This window comes from Cynocephalus volans, chromosome 7 (genome assembly GCF_027409185.1).
Source record: "Cynocephalus volans isolate mCynVol1 chromosome 7, mCynVol1.pri, whole genome shotgun sequence".
In the NCBI taxonomy this organism is placed as follows: Eukaryota; Metazoa; Chordata; class Mammalia; order Dermoptera; family Cynocephalidae; genus Cynocephalus; species Cynocephalus volans.
Window position 1 is genome coordinate 59775650 of NC_084466.1, and position 20218 is coordinate 59795867.

A 20218-nucleotide genomic window follows, 5' to 3' on the forward strand; every position below is an offset into this window, starting at 1 on the left:
CTCTTCCGTATCCTGAAAAATAAGACACCCATAACTAGGTCACAAAGGCTCACTGCGGTCTGGGGGTAGACATACATCCCAGCATAACTGACCTCTTTTATTTTCTCTTGGTTTTCTGTATCAAATCAATAATAGCCTCATAAGCACTGAAGTTATTGAAGTTCTCTATTTGTAAAAGAAGGCAAATTAATCTTTTGCATGTAATATATGCTGCAGATAATTTTTTAGTGTGTCATTTGCTTTTCCTTTTTTAAAACTTGGTTTATGATTTTTTTTTTCCAACATCCGGAAGTCTTTACTTTTATTTGTCAAATTTAGCAATGTTTTCTTTCAGAGTTTCTTTTTTAGAAAGAAAAACTGAAAAAGTCATTTCCTTATTCAAGGACAAATGAGTATTCCCTGATGTTTTTCTTGCTAGTTTTTATTTTTTAAAATGCTTTCAGATACACCATGGAGCTGGAGTTTTAAAAGGCTTGAATAATGTGAGTGTATCTACTTATTGTTTATTTGGGAAGACTTTTAAAGAATAAAAAGAGACACTATTAATAATTACACTGAGACAAGTGTAAACAGAGACTATCTTAAGGAAACTGAGATGTATGGTTACCCTATAAAAGGGAATCCTAGAACATCATTTTAAACCAGGTTCTGGTGGTGATACAGTCTGGAGACCTCTTCCTTTTAACTGGGATGAAAAGTCAGTGCCAATTTCCAGACAACACTAAGTTCTTCCAACAAAAAATGGGCTAATCTGCATGAGGAATAGATAGAAAAGTTTGAATGAGCAACTGCATAGCTAAGTTAAAAAAAAAAAGCCAAAAGTAAATACAAATAAAAAATAATCCAAACTATATTTGTATTCTTAACTTCTTTACAATTCTCATGTCCTTCTTCTTCATGCCCTCATTACAGCTAACTAGATTATTCAAATCAAAAACATTACCTAAAGCTAAGGTCACTACCAAAATAATTCTTAGCCTCTTGATTCACTTAGCACTGCACTACATACAATTTCTTTAAAGTCTGCTTTCCCAGTTGTCTTTCTCCTGATTCCTTCCTACCACTCTCACAATTTCTCTCCATAGTCTTTTGGGCTGGATCTTGTAGCAATTCCTTAAATACTGATTTTCCTCACATTTCTTTGATTTGTCCTGTCTTTTGACCTTTTTATGTGCTTTCCTTTGGGGTCACAGGATAGGGCAGAGCAGGTTGTGCCTGCTTATATAACACAAGCAACCACTAAGGGATGAGGGCTGTGGGCAGATTTGGGGACCTGCTTGTCAGCATTCAAAGAGCTACCTCTGACTCTGTCCTCCCTAAATCCTCTCATCCACCTCATAGCTTCAAATGCCACTCTACACTAATCTTCAGTAGCAACACATTGCTCCTCAACTCCAGTCCTGTATTTCTGAGTGACGACTGAACCATTTAGTTATTCACCAGTCTCCTAAACTCAGCATACCTAAAACTCAGCTCACTGCCTTCTCCTAAACTTCATTCTTTATCCTGTTTCATTTTTCCATATCAGTAGCATTATTTTCTACCACCTGAACAAACCTCCATCATCATCTGCCTGCCTTACTCCTCTCTTATCAAGATCCATTTAAACACCAAGTCTTAGCTGTTAAGCCACCAAAGGTCAACAGTATCTATCCTTCTTATCTATCCCTTCAGCTTTGATACAGGTCTTTATCATCTTTGGTCTAGATTTTTATCAGCCAATTTAGCTTCTCTAACTTCAGTCTCTCCCTGAGCCAACATGTTCTTATAGTACACATTGTTCAAAATCTGGTCACTTCATTTTTCAAAAGTCCTTGAATACCTTAAGAACAAAAGTCATTCCTATGTCCTTGATCTAGTCTCAGGCTCATCTCTTACACTTTTCTTCTCCTACACTGTGTTCCAGTCATGGGCACAATTTAGAATAATTTTTCTCTTTACTTTTCTACTAGACTATGTGCTCCCTGAAGGAGAATCTCTTTCACCTAACACAAAGTTCCGCTCACCTCTATCACCTAAATAGGCCTACAATATGTCCTCTTCACCCAGTCTCCACTGTCAACCACCTTAGTTGAGATCCTTCATAACCTTCATCTGGACTATTGCAATAGCCACCTAACTAGTTTCTCTTTGCCTTGGTTCTAACTTCTAGACAACATTAAAGAGTAAATGCAACAGGAAAAAGCCATTTCTACATAATCCACTTCATAAAATTGGGAAAAGCAAATACTCAATTAGATGTGCAGATATAAATGTAGAGACACAAGAAACGTGAAAAATCAAGAAAACATGACATCCTCAAAAGAACACAACAAGTCTCCAGTAACAGATGCTGAAGAAAAGCACAGTTACAAAATGCATTTATAAAGGAACTTCAGATAACTATTTTAAGGAAACTCAATGGGATTCAAGAGAATACAGAAAAATATTTCAATGAAATCAGGAAAACAATTCATGATCTAAATGAGAAATTTAATAAAGAGATAGATACCATAAAAAGAACCAAACAGAAACTTTGGAGCTGAAGAATTCAATGAATGAAATTTAAAAATTCACTTAAGAGCTTAAATAACAGACTAGATCAAGCAGAAGAATTTCTGAACTTGAAGACAGGTTTTTTGAAATAGCCAACTCATAGGAAAAGAAAGAAATAACAAAAAAAGATTAAAGAAAGCCTGAGACTTCTGGGACACCATTTAGCAAACAAATGTTCAAATAATAGGTGTTCCAGAGGGAGAAGAGATGGAGAATGGCACAGAAACACTATTTAATGAAATAATAGACGAAAACTTCCCAAGTACTGGGAGAGATATGGACATTCAGATTCGGAAAGCTCAAAGGTCCCCAATTAGACTCAACCCCAAAAGATCTTTTCCAAGGCACATCATAATCAAACTGTTAGAAGTCAAAGAAAAAGAGAGAATTCTAAAATCTGTAAGATAAGATCATCAAGTCATATGTAAGGGAATCCTGATTAGACTGTCAGCAGAAACCCTGCAGGCCAGGAGAGAATGGGATGATATTTTCAAAGTGCTAAAAACAAAACAAAACAAACAAACAAGCAAACAAAACCTGTCAGCCAAGAGAACTTTATCCAGCAAAGTTATCCTTCAGATACAAGGGAGAAATAAAAACCTTCCCAGACAAGCAGAAGCTGAGGGAATTCATCACTGCTAGAAAAGCCTTACAAGAAATGCTTATGGGAGTGCTACAACTGGAAATGAAGAGATGATAATTACTATCATGAAAACATTAAAACGTACAAAACTCAGAAGATATGGTACATTCATTATTCAAACTCAGAGACAAATTCATAACTCAAACTCAGAATACCCCCATTAAGTAATGGCACTAGGTAAATACTTTAATCCTCTAGTGTAAAGGCTTGAAGTAAAAACAGTCAAAAACCAACACCTACAATGAGTGGCTAAGGAATATACAGTAGATACAAATGTAAATTAAGGCAACAAACATAAATTGCTGGTAGACGGGGGAGTCTAGAGTATTTTCATGTGACCCATGTTAAAAGCTGCTATCAGCTGAAGGTAGTTTATTATAACTACAAGACTCTTTGTATTAGCCTCAAGGTCACCACAAAAAAAGAAATTACAGTGGACACACGAAAGAGAAAGAGAAAGAAAACAAAGCTGAGTACCACAGAAAACCACCAATCCACACAGGTAAATAACAAGAGAAAAAGAAAAAAAATTAAGGATCTACAAAACAACCAGAAAATAATAAACAAAATGGCAGAAATAAGTTCTCATATAACAATTGCAAACTTGATTGTAAACAGATTAAACTACCCACTTAAAAGACAGAGGGTGGCTGAATGGAGGAAAAACAACAACAACAAAAACACCCAATATGCTGCCTACAAGATACTTACCTAACTATTAAAGATAAACACAGACTGAAAGTGAAGGGCTGGAAAAAAATAATCCATTTAAACAGAAACCAAAAGTTAGCAGGAGTAGCCATATTTACATCAGATAAAATAGATTTTAAATCAAACACTGTAAAAAGAGACAAAGAAGGTCATCATATAATGATAAAGGTGTCAGTTCATCAAGAGGATGCAATGTTGCTAACACATATGCATCTGATATATAAAGTAAACATTATTAGACCTAAGAGTAGAGAAAGATTACAATTCAGTAATAGTAGGGGTCTTCATTACTCTGCTTTCAACAATGGACAGATCATCTAGACAGAAAATTAAACAAAGAAACATACAACTTAAACTGCACCATAGACCCAATGGACCTTACAGATACTTACAGAACATTCCTTCCAACAGCTGCAGAATACAGAATATTTTTCTCAGCTACACATCGAACATTCTCTAGGATAGGTTATATACTAGGCCACAAATCAAGTCTACACAAATTTTAAAAGACAGAGATCATATCAAGTATCTTTTCTGACCACAATTGCATAAAATTAGAAACTAACAACAAGGAAATTTTTGGAAACCATACAAATACATGGAAATTAAACAACATGCTCCTGAACAACATATGGGTTAATGAGAGATAAAAAGGAAAATGAAAAAATTCCTTGAGACAAACAAGAATGGAGACACATTAAATCAAAACCTACAGGACACAGCAAAAGCAGTTCTAAGACGTAAGGTTACAGGAAGGAACAAATGCCCGCATCAAAAAAGAAAAAAGATTTCTAATTAAAAACCTAGTTTTATACCTGAAGGAACTAGAAAAACAACAAACTAAACCCAAAATTGACAAAATAAATAAAATAAATAAGTAAAGCTCAGAGCAGAAATAAATAAAAAAAAAAAACTAAAAAAGCAATTGAAAAATTGACAAAATGAAGAGCTGGTTTTGGAAAACATAAACAAAATTGATAGATCTTTAGCCAGACTAACCAAGAAAAAAAAAAAAAAAAAAAAACGAGAGAAGGTTCAAATAAATAAAATCAGAAATGAAAAAAGAAGACATTATAACTGATGCAACAGAAATACAAAGGATACTAAGAGTCTTATTATGAACAACTATAGAAGAAATGGATGAGTTCCTGGACAAATACAACCTACGAAGATTAACTTACAGAGAAATAAAAAATCTAAAGAGACCAATAACAAGTGAGGAAACTGAATCAGGTAACACAAAGTCTAGTATGAAAAGAAAGCCCAGGACCTGACTGGCTTCACTGCTAAATTCTAACAAATACTTAAAGAAGAAGTAATACAAATTCTCTTCAGATTATTCCAGAAAGTTGAGGAAGAGGAATACTTCCCAACTCATTTTATGAGTCCAGCAATACTGTTTCCAAAACTGGACAATGATACAACAGAGAGAAAATTATAGGCCAATATCTCTGCTGAACATGCATGCAACAATTCTCAACAAGATACTAGCAAACAGAATCCAACATCACATTAATAAGATTATTCATTATGATCAAGGGGAATTTATCCCAGGGATGCAAGGATGGTTTAACAAATGGAAATCAATAAATGTGATACATCACCTTAACAGAAATAAAGACAAAAACGATATGATCATTTCAACTGATGCAGAAAAAACATGTGACAAAATTCAACATTCCTCATGATAATAAACTAGGTATTGAAGGTATGTACCTTAATACAATAAAGGCCATATATGACAAACCCATAGCCAACATCATATTGAAGGCAGAAAAGCTGAAAGCTTTCCCTCTTAGATCAGAAACAAGAATGCCCATTCTCACCACTTCAACTCAACATAGTACAGGTAGTCTTAGCCAGAGCAATCAGACAAGAAAAAGAAATAAAAGGCATACAAATTGGAAAGGAGGAAGTCAAATGGTCCCTGTTTTCAGATGACATGATCCCATATATAGAAAACCCTAATGACCCCACCAAAAGATTGTTAGAACTAATGAACAAATTTAGTAAAGATGCAGGATACAAAATCAACATACAAAAGTCAGTAGCATTTCCATATATTAATAGTGAAAAAGAAATCATGAACAATTACTTTTACAATAACTACAAGAAAAATTAAAAACTCAGGAATAAATTTAACCAAGGAGCTAAAGACCTCTACATTAAAAATTATAAAACTTTGAAGAAAAGACACTGAAGAGGATATAAATAATGAAAACATAGTCTATGTTCATGGATTTGAAGAATTAATATAGTCAAAAGAATTAATATCGTCAATATAGTCTATCCAAAGCAATCCACAGATTTAATGCAATCCCTATCAAAATACCAGTGGAATTCTTTACTGAAATAGAAAAAAATCCTTAAATACACATGGAACCGAAAAAGACCCTGAATATCCAAAGAAACTCTGAAAAAAATCAAACAAAGCTGGAGGTATCACACTACCTGACTTCAAATTATACTACAAAGCTATAGAAACCAAAAATGCATGGTACTGGCATAAAAACAGATGCATAAACTAATGGAACAGAATAGAGAGCCCAGAAATAAATTCACACACCTACAGCCAACCAATCTCTGACAAAGGTGCCAAGAATACATGTCAGGGAAAGAATAGTCTCTTCAATAAATGGTCCTGGGAAAACTGGATATCCACATGCAGAAGAATGAGACTAGACCCCTATCTCTCATCATATTCAAAAACCAACTCAAAATGGATTAAAGATTTAAATGTAAAACCTGAAACTATGAAACTACTAGAGGAAAACATAGGGAAAATATCTACAACATGTGGCTAGGCAAGGAATTTTTAAATAAGACTTCAAAAGCACAAGCAATAAAAGTGGAAATACAGAAGTGGGATTACATCAAACTAAAAAGCATTTGCACATCAAAAGAAACTGTTAATAGACTGAAGAGACAACCTACAGAATGAGAGAAAATATTTGCAAATTATACATCTGACAAAGGGGTTAATATCAAGAACATATAAGGAACTTAAGAGTAAAAAAACCAAATAACCCAACTGAGAAAGGGGCAAAAGATCTTAGTAGACACTTTTCAAAAGAAGACAAACAAATGGCCAACAGGCATATGTAAAAATGCTCAACATCACTAATTAGGGAAACGCAAATCAAAATAACAATGAGATACCACCTCACTCCAGTTAGAATGACTATTATCAAAAAAAATAAATAAGTGGCAAGGATGTGGAGAAAAGGGAATACTTGCACACTGTTGCTCTGACTGTAAACTAGTACAGCCATTATGGAAAACAGTATGGAGTTCCTCAAGAAATTAAAAATAGAACTACCATTTGATCCAGCAATCCCACTACTGGGTATTATATTCCAAGGAAATGAAGTCAGTATGATGAAGAGATTTCTGCACTCCCATGTTTATTGCAGCACAATTTACAATAGCCAAGATATGGAATCAATCTAAGTGTACAACAATGAATGGAATAAAAAATGTGGTATATATACACAATGGAATACTATTTAGCTATAAAAATAATGAAATCCTGTCATTTGTGGCAACATGTATGGATTCACAGGACATTATGTTAAGTGAAGTAAGCCAGGCACTGAAAGACAAATATCATATGACCTCATATGCAGAATGTAAGGGAAAAAAATTTGATATCATAGAAGCAGAGAATAGAATACTGGTTACCAGAGACTGGGGAGGGAAATCAGGGAGAGGCTAGCCAATGGGTTGAAAATTACAATAAGATATGAGGAATAAGTTCTGACGTTCTATTGCATAGTAAGGTGACTGTGGTTAACAGTTAAGTTTTGTATATCACATAATAGCTAGAGGAGAGGGTCTGAATGTTTTGCCACAAAGAAATGATAAAGGCCTGAGGTGACTGATACATTAATGACCCTCACCTCACTGAAATGCAAAGTTAGCAAAAGTGCAAATATGCTTAAAATCTTTCAATGGCTCCCTCATCTGTCTGAAAAGAATCCAAATTCCTTAATTAGCATGGCCCATATGATGTGATCCTTTCCTAACTTACCAGCCTCATCTCTGGATACTCTTCCACTTGTAATCTCAGCTCTGTGGCAGGGGAAATTAACTATATGTAACTCCCTAAATGAGCTACTTTCTCCTATAACCAAATCTCTGCAAATGTTAGCCTCTCTGTATGACAGACTCTTCCAACTTTGCCTGGTTAACCAATTTTCTATGATCATTCCAGTCTGGGACCATCACTCCATCAACGCTATCAGAGTAACCTGTGCATACTTCCATCACACTGTATGGTAACCATGTATACACTTGTCCATCTCCCCCATTAGCTTATGAGCAACTTGAGCCCTGGAGCTGCATATGCTTGTGTGTGTGTTTTAATTTCTGTATCCAAATACCTAACGACAAGGCCTGAGTCATGGTAGGTATTTTTAAATTCTTTCAAGTATAAAGCTCCTTAGGTTTATCAAGAGGCTATTAATTTCTCTTTTCTCCAATTTCTCCTCCTTACAGCTGTAAGTGTAATATTCTTTAATGATAGATTTAATTAAATAATATCCTTTATTGTGAACATTCACAGTCTTATTCATTCTTTCATTAATCCATTCAACAGAGATTTACTTAGCAGTTGTTTATGTGTCAGGCATTTTGCTATTTGCTACAGACAAAAAATAAAGAAAACACGGGGCTTTTTGATATGGAAAAAACACACTTTAAAAAATCAGTTTCAACACAATGTGGTAAGGGGAAAACAGGGCATAAAACAACAAGATAATATAAAAGCACCTAAATCTACAAAAGGACTGTGCTGAAGACTACTGCTTCAAAGAGGAAGTAGAGCATAAAAGGAAATAATAATATATACAATAGAAGGAAATTTAATGAAGCCACTATCCCTAGAATGGGTATAGCTAAAAATTTCTCATTAATGGTTAATCAATAACGCTTTATGAAGAGAAGGTATGTCTGGAGACAGGTTACAAAAAGTCCCTCAGGGCCACTGTGTAAAGTTCACAGCAGCCCTGCAGTCCTCAATGTCTATGTCACGAGCACCATGGCAACAGACATTGTGTTCAAGGGCACAATGACCTTTACTACTACTGCATTTCCTACATTCTTGTATGCTGTAAAGTCTTTTCAACCTTTGCTACCATGCAGACTTTCAAATTGTCACTTATAACAGTTTCCTGACTCTTTTTTCATTGCTCCTTTCCATTATATGGACATAGTGTGATACAAATAAATGCTTGAAAACAGTGAATTTGCCTTATAATCATGTTTCTGTCTTTACATAATACGCAAGATTTTTTTCTTCCTTTGTGTCTTATACTCTTAAGTAACTTTATTTTCTGTTTGTCTACTGATTGTGCAAGAACATTAATGCTCTGGAAGAAAAAACCTGTATTAGTTAATTGGCTACAGAATGATTGAATAACAAAATAGAATTGGAGAATGGTGGATTAAAAAAGAAATTTCACCTTAAACAGGGCTGGCCTGTTAGCTTAGTTGGTTAGAGGGTGGTGTTATAATACTGAGGTTGAGGGTTCAGATCTCCATACAGATCAGACACACACACACACAAAATTTTTTAACTTTGATTTTGCTAACTCCTTAATATAGTGCAAATAGGAAGCAGAAATTCTTCTAATATACTTTGTAAATTTAATGTTATTATTTATATGCAGATTAGAGACTAAGCAATACAGAAAAATTTAAGTATATTTTTTATATAAAAGAAATATATAACCACTTGACAGAAAATGTGGAAAAGAAAAAAACTTTCATATTACGGGTAATTTTCTTTGAAAAAATTCTTATTAAGGTGAACATCTATAATAAAAAGCTTTGTAGGTACAAAATTATTTGTGTCTTAGTGGAAGTTCCATAATTTATTGGTTAGTTTACAAGTGGGGAATTCTCTATCCTCCTCCCTTAAAACAAAAAAAAGGAACAAAAGAAAAGAAAAATACAAGGAACTGCAGGAAAGGGAATAGAATGAGGAAAACAATGCAGAGGACATATTTCTCTTTGAACTACCAAAATGATCTAACTAACAAGCAAGCAAAAGAGAAGATGAGTAGCTCTGTTTTATTTTTAATTTGATAAGGTATTCATTTTATTTACCTGAAGTACAGTCATGTAATATGTGTATATGTGTGCATATAAAATTTATCACCCTAATTCCAGCAACAACTCATTCAATTTTCAAGGATATTTGGAAAGAATTTCAAGTTTTGTAATGCCTTAATAAAGGGATGTTCCAACACTTCATTTTGCATCATCTGAATTGAACTTAGAAAATTACAAAAATAATACACATCAATTTTACTTGAAGTTAACTACCACAATATAAATGATTTATTCAAGAATGCAAAGCGATGCTCTTACCTGAACATTGTCATAGAACAGAACATCAGGCACTTTCATTTTCTCATGGGCATTATAGATTGGTGCACTAACAGTGCCAATCCTCAAAGATCCAGATGCTACTTCACCTAAACATTTCACACAAGGCAGAGAATTATTCGTATCGCCATCCCCAGAGAAACCAAGCCACCCAACACAGATTGCAATACAGTTCTGTAATACCTGTGCACTCTTCAAGGGATCTTAATTTAGCACTTGAAAATATAAGCTTGAAGATGGTAACAAAGGACCACAGCTCTACATCCAGCTTTAAATGCTCCAAAATGTAATAAAGTTAATTTAAAACAATGTATACTCATATAGTAAATAGCATATAGATAAAATTGAGAGGGAGAAAAAAAACCCAGAACACAATCAAGCCACTTCTAGAAGGTTGTTTGGTCAGAGATTATAACATAGACATATGTCAAATACACATTCAAAAGCTCTCAAGTACTTTGAATATAACTTTTTATGGATTGCCCATTAAAAACCCTATAAGAGAATCCCCTAGACCTCTAGTTAAAAATACAGATGAACCAACCCACCCTAGATTTAGATTACTGTTTTCAGGGATGGTACAGGAGATCTTCATTTTCAAATAAGCAGCGGGTGATTCTGACATCCCACTAGATTGGGAACTTATGCCCTACACAATTATTCTCTAATAATTATTATCGTAGTGTTCCCTATTTGCTTTATTTTATTTATTTATTTTTTTAAAAAGATGACCGGTAAGGGGATCTTAACCCTTGACTTGGTGTTGTCAGCACCATGCTCAGCGAACCGGCCATCCCTATATAGGATCCGAACCCAGGGCCTTGGTGTTATCAGCACCACACTCTCCCGAGTGAGCCACGGGCCGGCCCCCCTATTTGCTTTAAATAGGTTAGCCTAGAATAGACTGCGAGTTCCTTGAAGCCAAGTAACTAAATAATAAACTTCTTAAAGCCAGGGAACATATCTCATATGTACTCCCTATAGTAACCAGATATACATATTCACTGTATGACATGTTCCAAGGTCAATGATAATAACATTAATAGTAGCAGTTATTATAGTAACACTGATAATTACCATAATAAAAGCTCATTTACTGAGGACCTTCCATGTGCTAGATCCCAAACTAGGAGCTTCATCTCAGTTTTTCATCATATAATTTTATATAATTCTCTTAACAATGAGGTAAGAATTATAAGGAAACTAAGAAGATTAAATAATTTGCTTAAAATCACCCAGCTAGTAAGAGTAAAGCTTAAAATAGAACTTAGTCTAGTCTGACATTCTTTCTTCCATGTGGGATATGTTCAATCTTTTGACTCTAAATAATACTCCATCCTGTGGAAATACCCTAGCAAGCAGACACACAATTACAATGCCTTAAACAATTCACCCATCTCTTTTTTTTTCCCCCACTTCAAATAAGAAAATTACAATTTGTTTCTCCTCTAGAATGCTATTTTTGTGTTAAAGCATTTTGAAAGACAAGGGAGGAAAGCAACATTTGCTCCTATGGAGTACCATGAACAATTTTGAGCTAAAAATAATTAAACTGTCATCCTGTTTAATCACTGCTGAGTGCTACATATTTGCCAAAGCGTAGTAGATTTTAGCAGTAATCTCTCCCTTCAGTAGATCCTTGCCATTTTCCTTGCATTTACAAGTTCTATAGGGAAGGAAAACCATGATCTGTCACAGTGAAAATTTACTATTTATTTACTACCAATTAAGCCTCATTGAAATAGACCCAAAATATAAACTGTAAAGGGAAGGAGTAAGAAGACAAGCAATGGTATTCTTATTATTATTTTAGTCTGTATCAACGTAGAAAAGTTTCCCAAACACGTCCCATAGGACACTGGTGGCCCTCAAAATATAAACACTATGAAAGTATAATTCTAGATTCTATGGTGAAAAAGATTTGGAAAAAAATACTTTCATGAAAAAATGGAATTAAAAGTTAATACAATCATGGGCAGGAGGGGGGACAATCAGCTTTGTATCTCATGAATATTCAAAACAAACAAACAAATAAATAAATAAAAATTTTTAAGTTAATACAAATATTTCCATGAACTTTTTGAAAGCCTCTCATGTTAGTGTCAATTGTGACTCTTGAGGTTAGGGGAAACTGTATCTAGCATGTACTGAAATATGGTAAATATTCCAAGGTTTAACTTGCAAGTGGTTTTCAAACTTTCTCTTTTAAACAACAGATTCTTCAACCTAATACATAAAACAAAGTAGGATGTAAAACAAAGACATTCTTTATTGAAATTTAAATTAAAAACAGCATCAAATGGATCAGAATTATTATTTCAATTAAAAAAGAACCAAATCAAATACTCACATTTGTAATCTTCCAGTTCTGGTTCCAGATTATCATCAATATTTTTTTCTATTGTAGCATCTGCCAGATTTTTTTCTAACGCTGACCTAGCAAGGCTTGGTAAAAACCTGGAGGGGGTAGGGAGGAGGAATAATGAAATGATAAAGTCAAAGCTTTCCATGATTCTTAAATATCTTTTAACACACACACATACAACACTTAATTACAACCAATTAAGGAAGATGAGTCTCAATCTGTGAAATCTAAATCACACAAAACTGTAGAATAAATGTAAACTTAAATTATGTGTGAATTACTTATTTGTAGAATCTCCTTTAATAAGTAAAGCTCATTTGTAATTAGCAGTACTGTTTTATGTACATTTTGCAGAACAAGACAAAATTTGCTTTCTTAAGTGGATTAAATATACCTCATAAATCTTGTTTATTGTTTAACTGGTTTATCAAATTTTCTTAAATAGATAAAACAACAACTCTTTAGCCTGTTTTAAGTTGGGAATTAAAATTCAAATCAGTGGAGGTTGATTAATTAGTTTTTATTTACTTTCTAACACAAATTATTGAATGAATTTAAGAATATCCAGCTTGGTTCTTCCACTAAAAAAAATACATGCTTATCTATTCCATATATACACGGGGTCTTCGAAATGTTCATGAAAAATGCGTATTATGAAAAAATTATGTAAGGATTTCAAAATCTTTTTGCATCAAAATAAACTTGTACTAACTTGTTATAACATGCCTGAACAGGATCTAGTTTGAGGCACTAAGAAGGTTAGACATCAGTTTGAAAAAAGCCTCTATCAAAGCAACATGAAATCTGCTAAAATTGATGGTAAAGCTTGGGCAAAAGAAGAGTGAAATAATTGCTGCTTTACAAAAAGCTTATGGGGACAATGCCCCAAAGAAATCAGCAACCCCAAAGAAATCAGTTTACAAATGGATAATTTGTTTTAAGAAGGGGCAAGTCGATGTTGAAGATGAAGCCTGCAGTGGCAGACCATACACATCTATTTGTCAGGAAAAAATCTTGTTCATGCCCTAATTGAAAATGACTGATGATTAACAGAAGAAACACCAGCCAACACCACAGACATCTCAATTGGTTCAGCTTACATAACTGACTGAAAAATTAGAGTTGAGCAGACTTTCTGTGTGATGGGTGCCAACACTGTTGCACCCAGATCAGCTGCAGACAGGAGCAACGCTTTCCACGGAAATTTTAAACAAGTGGAATCAAGTTCCTGAAATATTTCTGTAAAGAATTTGTAAAAGGAAATGAAACATGGCTTTACCAGTATGATCCTGAAGACAAAGTACAATCAAAGTCATGGCTACCAAGAGATGGAAGTGGTCCAGTCAGAGCAGAAGCAGACTGGTCGATAGCAAAGGTCACAGCAATGGTTTTTTGGGATGCAAGGCATTTTGCCTGTTGACTTTCTGGAGGCCAAAGAATGATACATGCACTTATGATGAGAGTGTTTTGAGAAAGTTAGTCAAAACTTTGGCAGAAAAACCTCAGGGAAAGCTTCACCAGAGAATCATTCTCCACCATGACAATGCTTCTGCTCATTCCTGTCATCAAACAAGGGCAATTTTGTGAGAATTTCAATGGGAAATCATTAGGCATCCAACTTACAGTCCTGATTTGCCTCCTTCTGACTTCTTTTTGTTTTCTAATCTTAAAAAATCTTTAAAAGGCACCCATTTGTCTTTAGTTAATAATATAAAAAAAGACTGCGTTGATACAGTTAAATTCCCAGGGTCCTCATTTCCTTAGGGATGGGCTAAATGGCTGGTATCAACATTTAGGAAAGTGTCTTGAACTTGATGAAGTTTATGATGAGAAACAAAATTTATGTTTTTATTTTTATCTTTCAATTTCATTTTTCCACGAACTTTTTGAAGTCCTCTGGTATGTCAAAACAACAATCTTGTGAGTGATGGGGACATTCTTCAACTACAAACAGATGATGAGCATCATGTGCATGGAAAATGAAACATAGTTTCCCACCCACACAAATAAAGTTTACAATTTATGATCTCAAGTGAGCTCATGGAAATGATTTTTAATCCATGGTTGCCGTACTATACTACTATAAACTGACCACTATGTGATAGAATGTTCCAAATAAACACACTAAGAACATACCACTTCTGATTTAAGTTTTACACAGCTCTAAATCATGGTGATGATTCTCTGAGGCTGGAATATAAATTCTAATAAAGGAGAGGTTGGTATGAGCTAGAGGGCAAATGGGTGAGCATGTAAAAAACTGTCAGGTCTTCCGTCTCTGTCATATTCCAACCCACGTATCTGACACTATCTTTTACCTGCTGCCTCACTTTGGTATTAACCTATGATAGAGGAATTTATATAGGTCTCTAGGCCAGTAGCTCATCAACTCAGCATCAAGTCAGACTTAACTATTGCTCACCACTGACCTTTCATCACAGTTTTTAGATCACTACGTTGTTCAAAACCAAGCCCTCAACTCACATTATCTCCCAGACTTAATAACTAAGATTTTGTCCTGTTTCCTGAGCCCTTCTCTTGGCATCCTGTCCAATCTTCCTCTCACCACTATTCCACAAACTAGAGTCTGGCCTGGTAACATTAGGCCTTGCAAATGCATCTCCATTACTTCCTGTCATACCACCTTGACTGATCACTTGCAACCTTAGACTTGTTTGCTATTCCCAGACATCCTGACGTCTATATAGTCTGTCTGTCAACACATCTTCACACTGGCCCTGTACTGGAACATTACTAGATTGCCCTCCAAAGCCTATAGAGGACTGCAAATATGACACATATGTGTCCCTTTCAATAGTAGTGATAGGCATTACTTGTTAATATGGCATTCTTTCCTGCTGAGATTGAACATGCTTCACAATTCTTCTCAACTTAGCACCCAGACAGCACTATCAAATAATCGGAGATAGCATGGATGTTAAAATATATTTACATCTAGAACCTACAATGTAAAAGATATAGGTCCACCCAACAAATGAAGAGAATGGAGCACATCAGGTGATGTTTAAGCCAACTCTCACAAGGGATTAGATAACTGCTTCCTTTCATATTGTTCACTGATATTTTCTATTTATGGTTTTCTCTCCTTCCCTGGCCTTTGGTAAAATAAGTAGATAAATGAATGAATGAGACATCACTCTTTCTATCCTAACCTTCCCATAACCAAAGCAGGCAACTATCTTGTTTCAAAAATTTCAAGTGTATTTTCACTATTAAGAGCATCATAGTGTTTTTTAAAAAATCATTATTGTCATTGTTTACCACCAGGAAAAAAAGAATTGGAAGACCTCTAGTCCTGTTAGGTCTTGGTTATAAGAAAAATAAAGAAAGATTCACCACATTCTGTGACACCCAGAAACAGAAGTACTTACCCTAAGCTCACTCAAATAACTGTGTCTTTGTCATAGGACTGGGATAGTATCTTTAAATTAAAGAATAAGACAGGATTTCTCAGGATGGTAGCATGATAAGATAGAATAAGGGTATGATATGCTCCCAAATTGCCAGTCCTGAAAGGAGGGGTGTTAATAGTAAGAATGAGAGAAAAAGACTGAGGGGCTCAGTGGCTATCAGGCAGTCTTTGACTTCTATTTAGAATGTGTCATTGTTTAATTTATACTTGATTTTAAATATTAAATTTATGAACAGTATTGGAATATTTAAAATAATTTATGGTTCCTCCTTTATATTTGTGCGTTAATTTCTCAGGAAGGTTTTATTTGTTAATTGAGACATCTAAAGTACTTAAAGGAAAAGAGAATACATAAAACTTACTATCATGGTTTTAAATATTGTATTTAATTTAGCCAAATTTTAAAAATGAAACCAAACATTTTTCAAAGGCCCTCAAAAATGATTGTTAAGATCTGCTAGACTTACAGTTAGCTGAATGAAAAGCCTAAAAGATAGATTCTTTTTAAAGTATAGCTTTAAAAAATTGAATGCCAGTTTTCGAAACCAAAACTAAATCCCTGAATAGTCTCTCCTACAACAAAACCATTCACATCAAAAAATTCACATCAACAATAATTATAATCATTTAACATTGTGTACGATTAGTTCTATTAGGTTTATGATTTTAAAAAATTAACAGCTTAAATAGTGAAGATTTTATATATATGTATATATTATTCATTTTATATCACAAAGGAACTTCTGAAAAATGTATGCAAACTGAGTTTTTGATGAATGAAATAATTTCTTCATCACCTCAATATCAGAGAAAGTTAATCTTCATTTCTGATTAAGTTCTCATAGCTCTGCCCAAAATTTTTATGCTAAAAGATCATCACCCCCAAATTTTCTGGAACTAAATAAGTTAATGAGATGCAAAATACTTGAATGGAGTAGAACTCTTATTACAGGGACTTTAAATTAATTCTTCTACAACAAAAGTATTTGAGGAATATAAAATACATAAAAATTCCTAATCTTCTAAATTTTCTTCCCTTTGGCCCCTTACGTTTTAAAATATCTAGAAAGTGAATTATGCATCAAGTTCCAAAATTGATGCACATGTTCTAGGCTATGAGGATGGGTGCTTAGTCAGTCATTACTTCAGATGAGGAAACGTTCTAATCTAAATTAAACTGGCATAAACAAATAAATAAAATATTTTAAAAATTAAATTAACAAGAAACAAGCCTACCTAATATTTAATAAATTTAATGTTTTATAAGTTTAGGCTAGATAACCTCTGATTTTTTCTGTTTAATAAAATACTTCATGAATATAAATGATGCCAATTTTTGTTTTAAGATTTTCCACAACATTCAATTCCTTTTCACTGCTTGATATGGATTGAATTGTGTCCCTCAAATTTTACGTAATAGAAGCTTCCTCTCCACTGTGACTGTTAATAGGGTGGTTAATCCTATTACGGTAACTGAAACATAATGCCTTTAAGAGGTGATTAGATTCTGAGGACCATGCCCTAATGAATGGATTAATAATGGTGGTCATCGGTGTGGTTCTGAGGGCTTTAAAAGGAGAGCATGTGAGAATCTCTCTCTTTGCTCTGCCATTTTCTGCCATGCCTGTGTTGGTAAAGCTACCACCAAAGTCGACGCTCACCAGATATGTTACCTGGACTTCAGACTTCCCAGACTCCGAAACTGTAAGCAATATATTTCCTTCTCTTATAAATCACCCACTTCAACGTGATTTTGTTATAAGCAACAGAAACAGACTAACACAGAAAATTTGTACCAGTGAAGTGGGCTGTTGCTTATAACAAATACTTGAAAATATGGAAGTGGCTTTGGAACTAGGTATTGAGGAAAGGCTGGAACAATTTGGAGGAATGGGCTAGGAAAAGCCAAGATACTGGTGACGAAAGTTTGGAAAATCTTAGAGATTGGTTAAATGGTGGTGACCAGAACGCTGATAGAAATACGGACTGTAAAGATCATTCTAAGGAGGTCTCAGATGTAAATGAGAAGGGATTTATTGGAATCTGGGGCAAAGATCACCTTTGCTACAAACTGGCAAGGAACTTGGCTGCATTCTGTACACGACCAAAAGTTCTATGGAATGTGAAACTTAAAGGTGCTGACCCAGAGTACTTGGTGGAAGAAATTTCCAAGCAGCAAAGCATTCAGGAAGCTACATGGCTACTTGCGACAGCCTATGCTGAGTGCAAAGATTTGGAAAATCTGCAGCTTAGCCATGTCGTAGAGAAGCAGAGAGCATTTTCAGGAAAAAAATTCAATGGTGCAGCCCAGAGACCATTTGCTAAGGAGATTAGTACAGGAGAAAGGGATTATAAAGAGTAGGAAAAAAAGGCTTCTGGTCAAGATGATGGTTAAATAGATGGTCCCCAGCATTACTCTCTCCCACAAATCAACTAATTTAGAACTATTACAAAGCAATGATAGCTAAGCTGGGGCTGCTAGAGCTCAGGGGAAGAGGAGGAGAGACTTATGGAGTGTATGAAGGTGGGAGAAGCCACGATGAGAGAAAGAAAAAACTGCTCCAACTGTTTTGAATCCCAGCTGTTTCCAGGCTGGAGCTGCTGAGCACACAGAGCAGGAGCTGGCAAAAGCCACAGCTGTGTCCTTTGCATGGAGCTGCTTGGAAGTAGAAGGGGAGAAGAGGGCCTTAGTGACTCCCAGGCCAGCAGTAACAGTAATAGGGTTCCCATGGACCCACATAAGAGTGAGGAGCCACAACAACTGAAAAAAGGAGCCACTCAAAGGCTGGTGAGTCATCCCAAGGGACCAGAACACAGCCCATCCCATGGGAAGTGCTTGGAGCACAGGAGGTCAGGGAGATGGGCCCACTGGGGAACACCGGGGGCACAGCAAGGATAGCTGATCTGCCTCCCAATCAGCAAAGGACTACTTAAAGGAGACTAGTCAGGAATATAGAATTGCATGGGGTGCAGTTTGATGAAAAGACTCAGGCCTAGACCAGAGTTTCTACACAACCCAGGCACAGTGGATTTCACTAAACAAAAAAGTACTATAAAATCAACCATTAAAACCTGAGCTGCACAAAAAGCCTTCCCCGGGGAATCAGCAGCAAAGCAGCAATTTAGCTCAACCGCAGAGCTCAAGTACTGGTCCCACAGGAAGTTCCCCCACTTTAGAAGTAAGCAAAGGACAAAAAATTAGTTCTAATGCAGGGTTTAAGTGGTGGAAACAACAAATAATCCAGAGTACCCACTGGGGCCCACCCAGGGTCCTCAGGCTGGAGCCCCCAGACCAGACCCTCCTCCAACAACCAGGCACGCCACCAGTGCCACAGGGCCTGCCTGAGGTTCTGAGGCATGGATCCAGGGACCAAATCCTCCCTCCGCTCACAGCCAGGTACACTGCCAATGCCAAGGGGCCCACCCAAGGTCCTGAGGCTTGGAGTGGGAACCAGACCTCCTCCCACAACAAGGCACACTGCCAGCACAATGGGGCTCGCACGGGTCCTGAGGCATAGAACCAGGGACCAGACCTCCTCCCACAACCAGGCATACCACAAACACCACAGGGCCTGCCCAGTGTCCTAAGGCATGGAACCAGGGACTAGACCCCATCCCACAACCAGGCACATCGCCAATGCCACGGGGCCCACCTGGGGTCCTAAGGGATGGATCCAGGAGCCACCAGCAACTAGGTAAGGAGCATGCCAAAAACATCACCTCCATGTGGGTGGCCCACCAGAGCCACCACAGTAACCACAGCTGCTGCAAAAGCTGCTAGATGCCACATCCATCATGCTGATAGTCCACCAGCCACTGGAGTGCACTGACACAAGAAGAGTCACCAACAGAGACCAGAGAAAAGAAGAGGATGTTTCTCTCCACAAAGCCCGTCCCAGAGAGACAGAAGAAGCATCTGCTCTATGATAATACTGGGTGACCGGAACACACCTCTCTCAGCATTGGACAGATCATCTAGGCAACAAATCAACAGAGTAACCATTACTCTTTCAGAAGGAGAGAAGAAATCTAGGGTTATCAGAGGTAGGAGGGGGGGGATGGAGAGGGTGATGGGGAGAGATTGGACAAGGGCCCCACTCTTACGACTGGTTGCAAGTGTTGCAGGGTCATGGCTGAGGCC

General features: G+C 36.0%; 1 protein-coding gene across 6 annotated transcripts in view; it reads right to left on the reverse strand.

The window, feature by feature from the left end:
- Positions 1-20218, reverse strand: part of VWA8 (von Willebrand factor A domain containing 8) — a 427373-nt gene that overhangs the window by 226960 nt on the left and 180195 nt on the right. For all 6 annotated transcript variants that reach the window (XR_010024043.1, XM_063102173.1, XM_063102175.1 and 3 more), the window contains exons 18-19: positions 12630-12736; positions 10262-10368 (exon numbers count right to left, since the gene is read on the reverse strand). Coding sequence is in view for 5 of the 6 variants with exons in the window: in XM_063102173.1 (XP_062958243.1) it covers positions 10262-10368; positions 12630-12736 (214 nt within the window). In the remaining variant the exon portion in view is untranslated. The remainder of the gene's footprint in view (positions 1-10261; positions 10369-12629; positions 12737-20218) is intronic.